At 41.3% G+C, this 18,239-nt stretch overlaps 2 protein-coding genes and 1 long non-coding RNA gene across 3 annotated transcripts in view; 2 read left to right on the top strand and 1 right to left on the bottom strand.

Annotated features, from left to right (window-relative positions):
* The window catches only part of LOC308411029, a 55,654-nt gene extending 40,379 nt beyond the window's left edge, over window positions 1-15,275 (bottom strand). The window contains exons 1-3 of the long non-coding RNA XR_013974324.1: window positions 14,958-15,275; window positions 13,974-14,039; window positions 11,196-12,537 (exon numbers count right to left, since the gene is read on the bottom strand). This is a non-coding gene — a long non-coding RNA (uncharacterized lncRNA). The remainder of the gene's footprint in view (window positions 1-11,195; window positions 12,538-13,973; window positions 14,040-14,957) is intronic.
* Window positions 1,810-7,667, top strand: LOC308410958 (butyrophilin-like protein 2). The gene is made up of 4 exons (XM_080904624.1): window positions 1,810-2,488; window positions 3,852-4,187; window positions 4,419-4,613; window positions 5,581-7,667. Exons 1-4 carry the CDS (start codon window positions 2,428-2,430, stop codon window positions 5,922-5,924), a joined length of 936 nt encoding a protein of 311 aa, XP_080760750.1. The 5' UTR covers window positions 1,810-2,427; the 3' UTR covers window positions 5,925-7,667.
* Window positions 15,276-16,430: 1,155 nt separating the features above from the next.
* On the top strand, window positions 16,431-17,840 carry LOC308410968 (nuclear factor 7, ovary-like; the record flags this gene model as incomplete). Its single annotated transcript, XM_080904634.1, has 1 exon — window positions 16,431-17,840. Exon 1 carries the CDS (start codon window positions 16,446-16,448, stop codon window positions 17,838-17,840), a length of 1,395 nt encoding a protein of 464 aa, XP_080760760.1. The 5' UTR covers window positions 16,431-16,445.
* Between the last annotated feature and the right edge of the window lie 399 nt (window positions 17,841-18,239).

Here is an 18,239-nt window from a genome sequence, read left to right as displayed (position 1 = left end):
TTCTGAGTACACCACCTCTGACATCACAGATTCCTCTTCTCTTATTGTTTCTGTTTTGTTTCTTTGATAAGCTTCATCTGAAGTTTCGATCAGCTGATGTTACATAAACAAACTGATTTAAAAACAGACAGGTTTTTAGTTTCACTTTGACATAACTTCCTGTTTTCATGCACAATCAGAGAAAAGAACGTTCCTTGAGTTTGGGAGAACATCTTAATATTTATATATGTTATTTATACTATGAAGAGTATTTAAAGGTTTTTAACATTGGAGTAAAACTGTGACTCCAGCCACCCATGAAACACCAACCATGTGAGACTCAAAGCTGCCATTACTGATCCAATCACATGTGCTGAGGTTGTGACTGTGGACAAACACAGCCGCTCATAAACTCTTTGATCATGTGTTTCACAAAAGGAACAGAACACAAAAACACAGACAAGAAAGAAAAGAAACATGCACACAAAATTATTCTTGAAAAAAAGAAAGAAAAAACAGTTGGGTGATTTTTGTTATTGTTAAAAGCTGTCAGACTTTATCTGACACAATATAAAGAAGAAAATCACCTAAATCACAAAGAGGAAATTTAGTCAGTTACTCTCCTGTACTCTGATTACAGTCATGTATGTTTTCTCTGTGTGTGTTTGTGCTGCTTCTTTGTCCAAACAAACTCACTGGTTCTACATAAAAAACAAAGATTTGCTCTCTGTGGCTGCAACACAACTTAAAGACTTTTTTTTTACTGTCTGTTTTGTTTTTGTTTCTCTGTGGACAGATCAAATCAATTTCCCATATTGTTACAATAAAGTTACCATTAACTCAACTCACTGAGACACACTGGCAAATCAATCAATAAATCAAAGGTGGACAAAATTCTGCAGAACAGCTGCACAGGAGCTCATGACCTTTGACTTTATTCATTAAGATCAAGTTTATCTCAATTCTCAGACAGACAGAGTGGAGGGTTGTCTCTACATTTCCCTGTTTCCTTGGAAAAGTTCATTTCCTGTTACTGTAAAACCTGCTTTACCTGTTAAATGGCACGTCAAAGTGAAGCAAGAGTCAGTTGTTGAGCTGTCTGGCACAGAGGTCAGTTCAACAACAGATTGACTTCTTACAAATTGCTTTGTAAAAGCAGTAGGTTCCTTTTGACCTACAGAGAAAGCAGATGGATTAAACCAATCTCACACTTTTTATCTTCATATGGATGTTTGTTCATCCTGATGATCAGAAGAGTGTTTGAGGATTTAACACATCTCTTAAGAACAACAGTAAGTGTTTGCTGTCTTTTTCTAAAATCATCTTCAGTCAAACTTTTTAGGTAAAAAGTTTCAGTTGTCATGGTTACAGTTCAGTTAACTTCCACCCACAAAAATGTTTGAACAGAAAAACTGTTTCAAAAACAATTGAGACAAATTTTAAAATGTCATTCAATTTCTACTGTCATTCAATTTCTACTGTCATTCAATTTCTACTGGATGTTAACCCTGTAAACCCTGAAACATGAAATTTCTAGAAAATTCACATTTTATTGGTCCAACATATCAAACATCGAACCAACACGACTTCTTCTTCTTCTGTATCAGGTGTTGAATCTGAGATTGAAGAGTTGAGTTTGAACACGCAGCTGAACAACAGGTCACGTGGAACAATATTCCACGTGACCTGTTGGTTGTGGCTTAACGAGTCGGACATTTTGAGATCGAGCAAATCGTTGAAGAACAAATTTTGATCTTTATTTAAACCTTAAATTTAATCTGATGTGTTCAGGTTTAAGCTCAGGTTCAGTTATTGAGTGAAACACCAACAGACTCAGACATTTAGAACAAACTAAGAGTCAGATCAGCAGAAACAGAGAACACGGACATGTCTGCTGTAACTGCGTCTCTCTGCTCCACGCTGATGTTTGTCCTGTTCGTCTCTGCAGGTGAGATTTAACTCTGAGATAAAACAGGAAGTTTTGGCTCTTTAGTAAAAATATTTCCCTGAGACTTATTTTCATATTGTTTCAGTTTTTCTGTTTGTGACGATGAAACAAGAATCAAACTGCCGTCAGAAACAAAACGTTCTTCTGCTTCAGCGACTGAAACACAAACTGTTCCTACATGACGACACATGAGAGGTTCTGATTTTGTTCTGTGGAGATCGTTCAACAACTGAACACTAAAACTTTTCCACTTCGCCTCGTTTGTTATGACGCACTTATTTCTGCGCATCCTCAGTCCAACCTACCAAACGTCACTCTAACGCCACGTCCTCACGAGACACGGAAGAGTTTGAGCCGCAGCTTTAACTTTATTTAAACCTTAAATTTAATCTGATGTGTTCAGGTTTAAACTCAGGTTCAGTTATTCAGTGAAAACACCAACAGACTCAAACATTTAGGACAAACTAAGAGTCAGATCAGCAGAAACAGAGAACACGGACATGTCTGCTGTAACTGCGTCACTCTGCTCCACGCTGATGTTTGTCCTGTTCGTCTCTGCAGGTGAGATTTAACTCTGAGATAAAACAGGAAGTTTTGGCTGCACAGTAAAAATATTTCCCTGAGACTTATTTTCATATTGTTTCAGTTTTTCTGTTTGTGACGATGAAACAAGAATCAAACTGCCGTCAGAAACAAAACGTTCTTCTGCTTCAGCGACTGAAACACAAACTGTTCCTACATGACGACACATGAGAGGTTCTGATTTTGTTCTGTGGAGATCGTTCAACAACTGAACACTAAAACTTTTCTACTTCGTTTGTTGTGACGCACTTATTTCTGCGCATCCTCAGTCCAACCTACCAAACGTCACTCTAACGCCACGTCCTCACGAGACACGGAAGAGTTTGAACCGCAGCTTCAGCTTTATTTAAACCTTAAATTTAATCTGATGTGTTCAGGTTTAAACTCAGGTTCAGTTATTGAGTGAAAACACCAACAGACTCAGACATTTAGAACAAACTAAGAGTCAGATCAGCAGAAACAGAGAACACGGACATGTCTGCTGTAACTGCGTCACTCTGCTCCACGCTGATGTTTGTCCTGTTTGTCTCTGCAGGTGAGATTTAACTGATAGAAACTAAACTGAGTTTATTTCTGAGATAAAGAGTCTCAGTCTGGTTTACATGCTGATTATATTTCTCTAAGAAGTAGTTTATTACTCATTCAGTGTTGCGATCGACACAAAGCTGGGTGGAGTCTGTGTGTTGGTGCAGTTTGCAGCACAGACACAAAGAAGTGTAATGTGTGTGTCAGTGTGATGTGTTGTAGTGTCAGGAGTCAGGATGCAGCTACAAAGCTTTTTGTTCAGTGTATACAAACAGCTGTAGCTCCATAAAGGCAGCATGCAGAGACTCACAGTGTCTTATAATGAGAGGCTGCTTTCTCTCACACATTATGTTCACTTATTATCAGCACATGTTGTTGTTTGTGGAACAGAGTTATTGTAGTTTTTTCTCATTAGTTTGAGTTTTTATTCCATTTGGACTTTTTGTGTTTAGTTCAGTTTAGTTTCCAGATGATTTTCTTCTTTTTCAGGTTTGATTATTTATTGCTTGAAGAGTTTTAATAGTTTTATTCTTTTTTCATTCTTACTGTTTGGAGGTTTGTGTCAGAGGCCAGATTCAGGAGCATCAGTACAGCTGTTACAATAAAAAGCAGTGACTCAGTCTGACAGACATCCAGAGTCTCAATGAACTCGTCCATCAACAACATTTTATCAAACTAACAGATTACACACAATCAAAGATCATCATCTAATAATAGAAGACTGTCTTTTATTGTGTGTTTCTGATTGGCTGCTGTAGAAGTGAACAGCTGTACTTTGACCTTTAACCTCTCTGCTCTGTGTTGTTTCCTCTTTCAGATCAGAAAAACATCACAGCTGAGTCTGGACAGGACGTCACTCTGACATGTCGAGCTGCAAACAACAACATCATAGTTGTAAAGTGGAGCAGAGCTGACCTGGGAGATGAATATGTGTTTGTGTACCGGGACGGTCACCCTGTTCCAGATGAGCAGCATCCATCTTTTAAGAACCGGGTGGATCTGCAGGACAGACAGATGAAAGATGGAGACGTGTCTTTGATTCTGAAGGATGTGACGATTAATGACACTGGATCATACGAGTGTCGTGTTGTCCAGCGAGTGAGAGGACCTATGACTCTAATCAACAGCACCGACCTGGTTGTTGATCCTCCAGGTGAGTGAGTAGAGTTGAGTGTGTGTGTGATCAGAGGTGAAGCTGCTTCCTGCTTGTTGATGTTTGTTTCTAAAGATGTTGTTGATGAGACTTTGTAGAAAGCAGCTGGTCTGAGTGATGTGATCAGAGTGCAGTAGATAATGTCTGACAGCAGTTTGAAGAGGAAATGGATTCTGTTCTGTTCTTCACTCATCACCTACCTGACACCTCACACCTGTTTCTCACCTGCAGGTCAGACAAGAGAACAAGAGAAGGATGAAGACGACAAAGACAGAGGGAAGAAGGATCTATCTACTGGACAGATAGCTGGTCTGACAGTTTCTGCAGTTCTTCTTCTTCCTGCAGCTGCTGTTGGTTTCCTGATCTACAGAAGATGTAAACCGAATCCTGCTGATCCACATGTAGCAGAGCATCTTCAGCACAAATGTGAGTCAGATGAACAAACACAAAGAAAGATAAATAAATGATGGTGAACATCCAGCAGTAGAAAGCTGGATGTTCAGAGTCTGATGTTATTTCTCTGATGATCATCATGTTCAGACTCAGACCAACAGTGTGTGTCTGTGCTGTCTGTCAGTGACTCTGAACTACAGTTTATTCATCTTCAGGCTGTTCATGAGATTTACTGACACAAAGTCAAACTGTGTTACAAACATACATGAATTTCTGAGCTCTGATCTCAGAGTCAGTGAGTGTTTTTGTGTTGGAGCTTCAGGTTCAGCTGTTTGTAAGAACTTGTTCTGTGAGAGATGAACAACACAGACCTGAGATCAGCTGCTACACACACTGAATGAAGTGACAACACAAACGCTGTGTGATGATCTGAGTGTAGATGAAGGTCTGTGGATTATAGACGATCAATAATCTGCCTGCTTGTGTTCAGAATCATTGATCAGTTACAAATGAACGAGCTTTGACTCAGTTTGGATGTAGAAATGTTGTCCAAGTCAAACTGAGCTCTTTCATGTTTCTATGAACTTTGTGTGTGTTGAATGCAGCAGACTGGAAGAAAAACAAAGTGTGTATAACAAACCTCTCTTTAACTGATGCTGCTTATTTTTACACTCAGTAGGTTTCATCATCTTTTCATTAAATACAGCTGATGGTGTTTTACAGCTCACAGTGTTATGATTGTTATCAAACTACAGATTTATGGAGCTGCACACTCAGAGATTTCTGTCTGATCCTGATACTCTGAAACTTTTTATTGAACTTAAAATTCCCCCTCAGTGGGTCACTGGTGACCTGCTGGATGTTCAGAGGTTCATTAAATCCAACATGACTACAAACTCAAATGTCAAAGGAAATAAAGAAAATATTTAAAGTCAATCATTCTGATCATAATTGTACTTTGACCTTTAACCTCTCTGCTCTGTGTTGTTTCCTCTTTCAGACCATAAATTCATCGCAGCTGAGTCTGGACAGAACGTCACTCTGACATGTCGAGCTCCAAACAACAAGATCACAGCTGTGAAGTGGAGCAGAGCTGACCTGGGAGATGAACATGTGCTTTTGTACCAGGATGGTCACTTTGTTCCAGACAACCAGCATCCATCTTTTAAGAACCGGGTGGATCTGAAGAACAGACAGATGAAGGATGGAGACGTGTCTTTGATTCTGAAGGATGTGACGATTAATGACACTGGAGCATACGAGTGTGGTGTCTTCATGAGAGAAACAGACTCATGGGAGTCCATCAGCTTCATCAGCCTGAGTTTTGATCCAGAGATAGTTTGAGTTGATCCAACATAGAATCAGACATTTCTCTCAGTCTGATCTCTGAACTCTGAAGCTTTCCAACGTTGTCTACGTAACTTCTGCTGCAGGAAAAATTAAAAAATGTAAATTTTCTAGTCTTCTTTTTTTTTTGGCTTCTTGGCGGACTTTTGCGCAGTTACATAACTGCTCTTTTAATTTTAATTTACATTAGACTGCTGATTCAGTGTGAATGAATGATATTGTTTATGATGCATTATACTGCTGAGTTATAAGAAATACTGTTTTCAGAGAGTCAGGAATTTGCTTTTTCTGATAGTAGAGGAGACAGAGCACATTCGGGAGACTTCACCCCCACCGTTGTTGAAGGGAGCCAAGGCCATAAGTCAGGCTCGCTAGAAGTTAGAAAGAATGTGAATGTTTAGGTTTTTACGACTAGGTGGGGGCCACTAGAAGCTATAAGAGTTTGAGTAACCCTCCACCAGTTTGAGATTTGCTGTGACCTTCTCCCCATCCGGATGGTTCATGCTCAAAAGTGTTGAATTGTATTGTAGAATGTTTAGCTTATTTTAGAGTTTAGAAATGTGTTATCATAGAATGTAGAACTATTGTAGAGATACTGCCCTTAAAGTAATAAAGGCCTCACTGTGTCGTGAACTTAGGAGTAGATTGTAGGAGACCTCTCCCCCACTGAGTGGAAATTCCCCAGAGGATGTTTTAGGGTGGGGGTCTCAAGATTTGTAACTGTGGTCTGGAAGTGAGAGGGGTTTTATGACCTCTAGGGAGTTACCTACACCCACAGTGTTTTAACTGTCACGCACACACATCCACACGCACACTCACTCATGTGCACTCACACATACACACAGGTATGTGTACTGTGATATTATTCTGTTATCATATGTTACCTTATATATGTAATCAAAGTAGTTGAAGTATGATACTGCTATAGATCATATTATACCCTTTAACATAGAGTGTGTGATCAGTATGTAGTTTTAGTTTGCATTATACTTCTGACTTAAAAGAGTGTGAAAATCATTTGATCTATTGGATTGACCTGTATTACTCGACACTGTTGAATGTGTTACACTGTTTCTTGACATTTCATACTGCTGAATCATGAAGAGAATGTTGTGTGCAGAGGACCTTGTGCAGATAATAGAAGAAACGGACCACATTCCAGACCCCCACCTTTCAGAAGAGCAGAAAGACAGGGAGCCGAGGTCATAACTTAGGCGCCGTAAGAGAGAAAGAATGTAATGTTTAGGCTTTTGCGACTAGGTGGGGGCCACTAGAGGGTATAAAAAGCTGAGTAACCCGTCACCACTTTGAGACTTGCTGTGACCCTCTGCAGGCAGCTCTCCCCATCATGATGGTTCTAATGCTCATAAGTATTGAATTGTATGGAAATAAATGATTGTTGACTGAGCATTTATACACCGAGTATTGTCCTTCCTTCAGCCCAAAGATTCAAAGAATTGGGGATTTTCAACAGTACACAGTCACACACGAGCACTCACATAGACACGAGGGAACGTGCACATGTAGGCATTCATGTGCTCGTGCACATAGACACAGACAGAGTTCGCAGCACACCGTAGGGGGTTTTATGATGGGGTCGCCCGTATAAAACTGTGTTTCACAGACAAAGGAGTGAAGATTTTGGAGAGGGACACCGGCCTCGTCTTGCCTTCTAGAAGTGCATGCTTAAATGAAGATGAATAAAGATGAATAAAGGTTTTGTGAAATGACTACTGAGTTCCGGTGCCGTCTCTGGAAGTTTCGACTAATAAAAGAACCGGGGTAAAACTGATTTCGTAACAGTATGTAATAAAGAAATTGTTGATTGAGCGTTTATACACCGAGTATTGTCCTTCCTTCAGCCCAATGATTGAAAGAATTGGGGGGATTTAACAATACAAAACATGTTGATATTTGCATCAATGATATTTGTTAGGTTTATATTGTGGATTGTCATTTATGCTTAGAAATATATAACCATATATTCTTAGAGGCGTATAATCGATTGTGTAGGGATAGGATTTCTGATCCTTAGTAGTCTGCAAAGACTCTGTGTGCCTTCCAGAGGGTTCTGGCATACACACACACACCCTAAGGTCATGAGAGAGGTCCTACCTTCTCTTACTGATTTATACTATGGGAGGACACCTATTCTGTATCTGTTTTAAATATAAGAGCCCTTTGTTTAGGTGGACCGCTTGGTTCCTAGCACCAGCTTTGAGGAGTCGTTCACAGGGTCACATCTTGACACACACACACACACACACACGTACATGCAGACTGGTACTCTTTGTTTGTATGCATGCCTGTGTAAGAAGTCATATTAATGACACTATGCATATTCATGTAACCATAATAAAGAGCAGTGCTACAAGGGAGCTAACTGAGAGTGACTGGGGTGGGAGCGGCAAGAACAGTGGTCATCTAAGTTCTCTCCCTCGTGCAGAAGATTACCCAAAGAGTTCAGCCAGGTGTCTAATGCTTTTGCTGTTGTAGTCGAATTGTCTTGTTTGTTCCAATAATAGGTCTGTGCTAGCAAACCTATCAATATTTGAAGGGGTTTACATGTAAAAACTACCCTTCAAATATCAAATACCCTGTTTTGGTGTTTTTCTTTGATGTGGAGATTTTTCATTTTTTTATTAGTAACAACCTAAAAAAAGTGTCATACTGTTTTAATTACAAACCAGCAAATGGTCTGATATGAGGTGCCGTAAGGGACATTATTACTGAAACGCTCTCACACAATTCAATTCTATTTTATTTATATAGCGCCAAATCACAACAAAAGTCGCCTCAAGGCGCTTCATAGATACAGAGAAAAACCCAACAATCATATGACCCCCTATGAGCAAGCACTTTAGTGACAGTGGGAAGGAAAAACTCCCTTTTAACAGGAAGAAACCTCCGGCAGAACCAGGCTCAGGGAGGGGCGGGGCCATCTGCTGCGACCGGTTGGGGTGAGAGAAGGAAGACAGGATAAAAGACATGCTGTGGAAGAGAGACAGAGGTTAATAACAGATATGATTCAATGCAGAGAGGTCTATTAATACATAGTGAATGAGAAAGGTGACTGGAAAGGAAAAACTCAATGCATCATGGGAATCCCCGGCAGCCTACATCTATTGAAGCATAACTAAGGGAGGATTCAGGGTCACCTGGTCCAGCCCTAACTATATGCTTTAGCAAAAAGGAAAGTTTTAAGCCTAATCTCAAAAGTAGAGATAGTGTCTGTCTCCCGAATTCAAACTGGAAGCTGGTTCCACAGAAGAGGGGCCTGAAAACTGAAGGCTCTCCCTCCCATTCTACTTTTAAATACTCTAGGAACAACAAGTAGGCCTGCAGAGCGAGAGTGAAGTGTCTAATAGGGTGATATGGTACTACAAGGTCATTAAGATAAGATGGGGCTCAGAGGTGGGTCGAGTATCCAAAAATTGTACTCAAGTAAGAGTATCATTACTTTAAAATATTATTACTCAAGTAAAAGTGAAAAGTAGCCATCAAAAAAGTTACTCGAGTAAGAGTAAAAAAGTACTTGGTGAAAAGGCTACTCAAGTACTGAGTAAGTAGCGAGTAACTGTTTGAAATGTCTGATTTATTTTATAAATAAATGCTATCAGACAAACAAAAATAAATAAACATACAAATTTTAGTATTTTCAAAAGGAATATATGTAAAAAGATCCACAAAACAAGGCACAACAATTCTAATTTCAAGATTTCAGTTTTTCACAACGTAAAAGTTTTTTCAAGAAAAACCCACAGTAAATATATTCGCATTTACAGCAGCCTCAGAGAAAACATTAGAACGAGGCAACTTCAACATAACAGACTACAGCTGATGCGCCAGAATGTCAAACTAGGGGTGGTTCTTTTAAATACAACGAGGGATTAAGTAAATCAGAAACAAATGACATAGAGTTGCAACAGGTATAATCAGGAAACGTTTATTCCCAAGGCGGACAGCAGGAATTAAAACAAAACAACAAAAAAACCACAAACAACACATCTGTGCTAAAATTCCACAGGAATAGACATTCTAACAAAACTTTAAAATGTTCTTTGTATACTAAAATACCCTGAAGTATAAACAGTGGATTAACACAATGTAATATGTAAAAATGTAAAAACTACACTCACAAATAAGTACTGAAATCAGAGTAAAACTGATTATAAAAGACAAATACAAATTTCCACTATGTGGATGTATGTGTATGGCTCACTTTACCATAAATTGTTTCTTCAGTCAGTGAAATGGTGGTTCAGCTTCAGCAGCAGTTTGCTCTCAAGGTTCTTGCTGTGAAGCTGTGACCGTTTAGCAGTGAACGGGAGTCCTGCAGTATTGGCTGTATTGCATTGGATACAAGTACCCTTTAATTTCTGAGGAATTCTACAGTAAATCTGGCTGAAACTTGGCACACAGGTACAGTAGGTGTCCCAGAGAAAGAATCTGTTGAAAGTTGGACCTCAACTACTCAGGATGATTTTTCATGAATTTTTGAAAATTGACATAATTCTATTGTATTGACTGTATTGCATTGAATACAAGGAACCTTTAATTTCTGAGGAATTCTACAGTAAATCTGGCTGAAACTTGGCACACAGGTACAGTAGGTGTCCTAGAGGAGGGATGTGTTGAAAGTTGGACCTCAACTACTCAGGATGATTTTTAATGAATTTTTATATAAAGCGAAAAGGCGCTACCGTAAAGACTGGTGTAAAAGCGCAAGGAAATTTATGCGGCGGATAGGAGGCGGCTGGCTTGACCGCGGCTCACAAATGACGGCTCACTTTACCGCGGTGGATATACCAAACATAACGTCCCAGAACACTCCAGCTCACAGGTTAGTCTGCTCCAAGCATTCCCACAAAGGTCAGAGTTTTGTTGTAGTTAATGTGTCATTTTTCTTAACATAATTGGTGATATAGGTTACAAGCAAGTCTGAACAGAAACTGTCGCGCTATGCTCCTTTGTTTATTGTGCATAAATAGTAAATTGTCGTGACACAATATTGCGTTTCGCTTCTGTTATTACCATGGTACATTGACAAAAACATATACTTTTATTCACAGGATAACACAGTTGTTTTGTATCACTAATTCTCCAGTGCGATTACAGCATACAATATTATTGTCACTGCTACATTTCTGTGATGAACCAGAAATTATTTCCACTACTAATTAATTACCGTTGAGCTCAAAGGTTATATTAATAAATGGTTAACGAATGTGTATTTATGACGACGATTTGTGAGACTGGTAAACTTACCTTTGTTCGTACGATGGTCTTTCGTTCTACACGGTGCATTTCAAGGTCCTGCACCCATCCGTCGGTAAACTGTACCTGGGCTTGTTGCAGTGACCTGAAGTTACTAAACTTCATGAGTGTATGCACTCACTCCAAGAACCGTATGATTATAAATATGAGCGTGGTGAAAGTTGGGCAGCACGCTGACGTCTTTGGTCCCTCTGTGTGCTCGTAAGGGTCTGACCCTTTCACTCCTTTGATTTTTTCCTCGTATCTTTTCTTTGTCTTTTCATCAAGTCTGTCTTTGTACGGACCGGCATTGTTCTCCTTTTGTTTTGTACATTCCTTTTTTGTGCGGCAAAGAAAAAACAAGAAGGTATTGGAACCGGAGAATGAACGTTTTGCGGTGCTGCAAATGCTTGCATTTGATGCGGTACTTGGATTGTTTTGCCACGAGTTCCCGGCATGCAATGCGCGAAAATCACGTGATTGCTAAACAAGGGGGAGGGTGCATCCGGCCTCCTCGGCTGTAATTGGTCCAGCCAAGAGTCGATCATGACCAATTGGCCAATCCAACACCTTTCATTATATATACCCTTCCTAAAAAAAAAAATCCATCGGCCCATAAAAACAAAAAATCGCCAGCTATGGATCAGGGGTGTCAAACTCAAATACACAGTGGGCCAAAATTCAAAACTGGAACAAAGTCGCAGGCTAACGTTAATATTTATTGAAATATATTTATTCCTCCAGATATAAGAATGAATCTTTTCTCAAACACGTTTTGCTGAAAAACTGAATATGGAACAAGTTCTGCTCCAATTATTTGGGTAAAGATAATAAACACTTTGATGGCCTATAAGTGAAAGTGAAAACGTGATAAAACAATAATATAATTAAAAAATAATAAATAATTATATTTTTTTGATAAGTGAAGTGAAGTTCACTGAACTGAAAGGAAATTTTGGTTTGATGATGGTTGACATGTTTTCCAAATAGACGTTTTTCCTCTAGTGAGGAGATGCAGGTGCAGCAGAGCATTGCTGGAAGAAATGATCCCAAGGGTGGAATCGCCTGAGAAATCTTCAGAGACCCAGCGAGAAGTAGGGACCATAGCTGACAGCCCAGGCAGGGGTTGAGGTCAAAGGTCATGCTGTTTGGGGACCTACTGGTCATCATGAGAAGATTCTGGAACCACAGCAATGACCATAAAGCTGCATTGGATGGAGAGCTGTGCCACGGGGCTTTCCAGAGGTAATCACGAGGAGATTGTGGACAACAGATGGAGATCTGAAGGATGAGGGGAGCGTTCCAAGCTCCAATCGACAGTGCAGAGAGGAAGTTCAAGGATGGCATCATGATTCTGTGAACAGAAAGCAGAAGCTTGTTGCAGTGACCTGAAGTTACTAAACTTCATAAGTGTATGCACTCACTCCAAGAGTGACGGTGGTGGTGACGGGGAATGACTGACAGCAGTTTCCTATGAACATCACCTAATGCTGTGTCACTGTGCTATGCATGCTTTGACACTCTGAAGAGGGTCTTCCTTTGTGTCATTGTTGTTGTCATTTGCATCATGAACAAGACTGCTGAAGTGACTCAACAGGTGGGGTTACAACAGCAGTAAAATCATTGAATCCAATACCCTTTCCAAAAAAGGTTTTCTGCAGAGACGAAAGGACAATAGAGGAGTCATAAGTATCCCCCCACAGGAAGAATGCATGAAATGAGGTGATGAGGGTTGATAGAGGCCATAAAACAGGAGTGCTGACAAAGGCCTGCAGCCTTGAAGATAACTGAAAGCCACATTGACAAACAGCAAAACTAACTGGTGTGTTTGTTATACCCATGTCTGCATACATTTGGACTCTGGTCATATGGACAGTGATAGAAACAACTGGAAGAGACATTTATGAAGCTCTGAGGAACTCAAACCACTCTGCATGTGTGATTTACACACCTGGAGGAGATGCACCACAAAGCTGGAATGATTTTGCAAATGTTAATTTCTATGTTTGACTGTTAACATTCATTTGCTTACTTGGAGGGTGTCAATGGAAAATTGTATTTAGTAGTCAGTATAATCTTTTAGTGATATAAGTTTGCATATGGTAGAATGCTGCATGTAATCATTTGTGTGTAGAAGTATATAGTTGGTGGCATATTGAAAGAATGTCTCATCCTAGGAGGTCTGTAACATTCTAGGGTGTTCACCCCACATCCTAGGAGCATGAGAGAGGTCGTACCTTGTCTTATTGTTTTATGGCAGGATTAACGTAGCTATGTCTGTTTTAGTCTAAGTGCCTTTTGGTTTGATGAACTGCTGGACTTTGAGACCAGCAGGTTTAGGGAAGATCTTATGGGGCCACACTCTGACCCCCCCCCCCCCCCCCCCCCACACACACACACACACACACCCACCCACCCAATGAAGTATAAAATAAAGACCGGGGCAGTTTCTCAGGCGCGAGTCTCTCAGTCCGGAGACTGCCCTTGCTTGCAAGAAATTCTGTGTGTTTCTCTTCTCTGAGTCTTTGCTGAAGAAGTATTTTAGAATATATTCCTTAACAGAGAGAACGATGCTCGTCACAGTTCTCTCCCTCATGCACGAGCAACACAAAGAGCTCTGGTGACTTGCGTCTTGTTTTTGCCATTGTAGTAGAATTGTCTTGGCGTTCCAGCAATAGGTCTGTGCTAGATGAACGTATCAGCAACCTTCAAACACGTGTGGAGAATTCATTATTTCTTTGACAGATTTTTTACTAAATAACAGAAAAAAGAAAGTAAGAGAAAAATCACCTGCACAAGTGCCGAGGTAGGTCTCCCTGCAGAATTGGTTTTCCCTTCATCAGGAGCAGCGCTGGGCTGTTTAAATCACGGACAAACAGGATCCTACAGTTGTTTATGTTTTTAAACCCATTTTGCACAGAGAGGCATTTTTTGGAAAATGCATTGATAGTAATATTGAATATTATTACACATCAAAAAAAATAACTACAGTAAAATAATCACATCGTGACGCCTCTGCCTTTCTAAATGGAGGGACAGTAACTGTGTGTGTATGTAAGCGTGTAAAACCTGAAGATGGTAAGATTAACAGTATTTTGTCTCTATCTGCCATTCTGCTATTCATCTCAACAATAACGTGGCGCACAGCGTGGCGTGAAAATAGCCACATGCAATGGAGCAAAATATGGGTGTGTGTGGTTGGAGGATGTGTTCATGCGCACAAAGGGGGGGGGGGGGGGGTGGTGGAAATTTTTCTTGTAAAACAAAGGGGGGCCCAGCAAAACAAGTTTGGGAACCACTGGTTTAGACGATGTTAGCTCAGAAATATTAGCTTCTGTCATGACTGATGAAGTTACTGGTTAATAAAGTTTCCAGTAAAGTGTTTAATCGCAGCCACAGATTGACGGTAAATATCCCGTTTTTCTTTAGTGCATCTGTAATAAATATGTGCAAGTTTCAGTGCTTCGTTTGAACTGTATGATACTTATACTGACCCAGGGTCAGTGTAAAATACAATCCTAGCTGTGTGAACAAAGCCTGGCTCCTTTAATCCTGCATGACAAACCTCAGGATGCAGGTTATTATTACTCTTTCCTGCTGGCACACCTGTCACACCTGAGAGTCAGCTAGAAACGTACAGTGACGTGGACATCATGCAAAGACTGCCAGACTCTGTAATACTGCAAATGATCAGTGACTCAGGTTAACAAAAAAGAAAGTAAGAGGAAATTTAATTCTATAAAACGTGAAAAATTCCACACACATGTAACTCACCACTGTGTGAAGATCACAGGGGAGAAATCGTTTCTCTGAGTCAGAGATGAGTGTCAGTAACACAGAAGTTGTCATGGTCCCCGCACCTCTCCAGCTGACAGCAGTCAGGCGCTTTGTTTTGTTTATTCTCCTCTCTCGCCTCTGCTCTCCCTTTCTCTCTCGTCCTCTCCCACTCTCTCTTTCTCCTGCCGGGGCGGAGCTCAGTATGGGCTCCTGCTCCTGGCCCACGCACCTGGAGATGATCAGCACACCTGCCGCTGATTATGAGAATTGGAGTCCTACTTAAGATGGCGAGTCTGCTCTACTCGTCGCTGGATTGTTGAGCCATCAGCGTCAGTCGTCCTGCACTCTGCAAAGTTTGTTCGTGTCTGAACCAGGAGACTAACTGTCTCTCTGTCTGTGTATAGATTTCCCCTGGACCTGTTTTCCCTGTGCACGGTGACTGAGCGTGAGCAAGAGTGATGGAGGAAAGAAGAGGAGCTGTGTGTGGTTGCGAGGGCTGTATGGAAATCTCCCCTCCTGGACTCCTGCCCCTTTCACTCCCGGACCCTGGAACCCTTTTTCCCAGACACCTGTGTGTGTGTGTGTGTGTGTGTGTCACCGTGGAGAACACTGTAAATAAATTCACTTTTGATTTGAAGAAACTTGTGGTCTGCGCCTGAGTCCGCTCCACTAATCGTGACAGAAGTAAAACTCAGTGTCATGCAGTGACTTTTACACAACCAGATCAGATGAACCAGCTCACACTAAAACATTTTGCTGCACTCTTTACACTTATTTCTTTTCTTTCTGCTTTCTGAGATAAAAGCTCTTTATCAGTAACTTTTACAACTTCTGGCAGGTTAATGTCTGAACTTTGGAGTGAAACACACCCTTAGTTACAGGAAATAACACCACTGTCTGTAACTAAGTGAATCCACCTTAACACCACCTGTGTGTGTGTGACTGCGTTACACTCCCACTGCTGGGAACCTGAACAAGAACCAGAACAAAGTCTAAAATAGAAGCTGACAAACAGCTGCACCACCGAGTGACACTTTATTTTATAAACTTCACAACAGGTTTCATGTTGTGACCTGTGGAGGTGAAAAGACACAAAACCTGTTTTACAGCTTTTGAGCTGCAGGCAGGATTGAAACACACCTTAGTTAAAAGTCCAACAGCAACATTTTCTCCTCCCCTCACGTCACTCAAATGTGACAAACCAGGAAACAGGAAGTTCTTCATCCTCAGTAAAGAGAGACGCACAGACGATCAGACTGAGCTCAGACCAAACTAGCAGCTTCCTCTGAGTGAGTCCAGCTACAGGAGAGAAAAGTGGAAAACTCCAACACTGCTGCTTCAAGCTGCTGACGCTCCACACACTGAATGTGAGTTTGAGCAAAAACACAACTCAAAGGAAGTTTCAGTGAAGGTGGTAGAGGAGGGAGGGGAGCCAGGACTGACTGTACTTCCTGTCTGCTGTTTTCAGCTTCACTCACAGACTCAATGGCTTCCAGATCAGAGGAGGATCTCTGCTGTCCGGTCTGTCAGGAGGTCTTCAGAGATCCTGTTATTCTGTCATGTAGCCACAGCTTCTGTAAAGACTGTCTGAAGAGATGGTGGAGAGAGAGACCAACACACGAGTGTCCAGTTTGTAAGAGAAGATCTTCAAAGGAGGATCCACCTTTAAATCTGGCTTTAAGAAACCTGTGTGAGTCGTTCTTACAGGAGAGAGATCAGAGAGCTTCAGAGGCTCTCTGCAGTCTGCACTCTGAGAAACTCAAACTCTTCTGTCTGGACCATCAGCAGCCAGTGTGTCACATCTGCAGAGACTCAGAAAAACACACCAATCACAGATTCAGACCCATCGATGAAGCTGCACAACAACACAAGAAGGAACTTCAGGAAACTCTGGAGCCCTTAAAGAAGAAGTTAAAGGTTTGTGAAGAAGTTCAAGTGAAGTTTGATCAAACAGCAGAACACATTAAGGTCCAGGCCCGACACACAGAGAGGCAGATTAAGGAGCAGTTTAAGAAGCTTCAGCAGTTTCTAGCAGAGGAAGAGGAGGCCAGGCTGGCTGCACTGAGGGAGGAAGAGGAGCAGAAGAGTGGGATGATGAAGGAGAAGATGGAGGCTCTGAGCAGAGAGATAGCAGCTCTTTCAGACACAGTCAGAGCCACAGAGGAGGAGCTGAGAGCTGAAGACGTCTCATTCCTGCACAACTACAAGGCTGCAGTGGAAAGAGTCCAGCGCTGCCCCCTGCTGGATGATCCACAGCTGCCCTCAGGAGCTCTGATAGACCAGGCCAAACACCTGGGCAACCTGACCTTCAACATCTGGAACAACATGAAGGACATGGTCTCCTACACTCCTCTCATTCTGGACCCAAACACTGCTCATCCAAACCTCATCTTGTCTGAAGATCTGACCAGTGTGAGACGAGGAGGAGAGAGGCAGCAGCTTCCTGATAATCCAGAGAGGTTTGATTGGTCCTGCTGTGTCCTGGGCTCTGAGGGCTTTAACTCAGGGACTCACAGCTGGGATGTTGAAGTTGGAGACAGTACATGGTGGGAACTGGGTGTGTTGGCAGAGTCTGTGCGGAGGAAGGGAAGCATACTGTCTGGATTATGGAGAATATGGTTCTATCAAGGTAAATACTCAGCACTCTCACCATCAGCTGGTGTAACTGCTCTCTCAGTAGAGAAGAAGCTCCAGAGGATCAGAGTGAATCTGGACTGGAACAGAGGAAAGCTGTCGTTCTCTGATCCTGATACTAACACACACATACACACCTTCACACACACTTTCACTCACAGGATGTTTCCATACATTTGGACAGACGATGATGAAGTGAAGGTGTGTCCGTTGAAGGTGTCAGTGTCAGTGCAGCAGATGAGTTGAGGATGATGATGTTTCTAATGTTGTTTCCTGTCAGTGAGTTGAAGCTGTTAAACTGCAGCCGTCCTCCTGCTGCCTCGTTGTTCCAAAGCTCTTTGTTTCTCTTTTAGTTTCACTGTTTCTTTCTGTTTCTGCTGTCCACCTTTTCACATGGAAAATCATTTCACTGTTTCTCACTGAATGACTCCCCAAACTAGATTTGAAATTCTATCAAGTTTCTAATCATTACAAGTGATTCATGTTTCTATTTGATGTGTAAATGGAGATGATTTAGTTTGCTGGGATATGGACTGACATGTGTTGAATGGGAGGAGCAGTTTGTTGTTGTCTTCTTGTCTGTTTATGACAACAATAAATATGTTGTTGAAACAATGATTCATGTTTAACTCCATATATGAAATG

The sequence above is a fragment of the Rhamphochromis sp. 'chilingali' genome, assembly GCF_963969265.1.
Source record: "Rhamphochromis sp. 'chilingali' genome assembly, chromosome: 1".
Classification (NCBI taxonomy): domain Eukaryota; kingdom Metazoa; phylum Chordata; class Actinopteri; order Cichliformes; family Cichlidae; genus Rhamphochromis; species Rhamphochromis sp. 'chilingali'.
The sequence above is the reverse complement of the archived record's forward strand: the minus strand, read 5'-3'. Positions and strand labels throughout refer to the sequence as shown.

Excerpts from the sequence above, each read along its gene's own strand:
- LOC308410958 (XM_080904624.1), top strand. The coding sequence starts at position 2,428 with ATGTCTGCTGTAACTGCGTCACTCTGCTCCACGCTGATGTTTGTCCTG. Across the intron at positions 2,489-3,851 it reads TGTCCTGTTCGTCTCTGCAG|ATCAGAAAAACATCACAGCT; the intron begins GTGAGATTTAAC and ends TTCCTCTTTCAG. Across the intron at positions 4,188-4,418 it reads CCTGGTTGTTGATCCTCCAG|GTCAGACAAGAGAACAAGAG; the intron begins GTGAGTGAGTAG and ends TCTCACCTGCAG.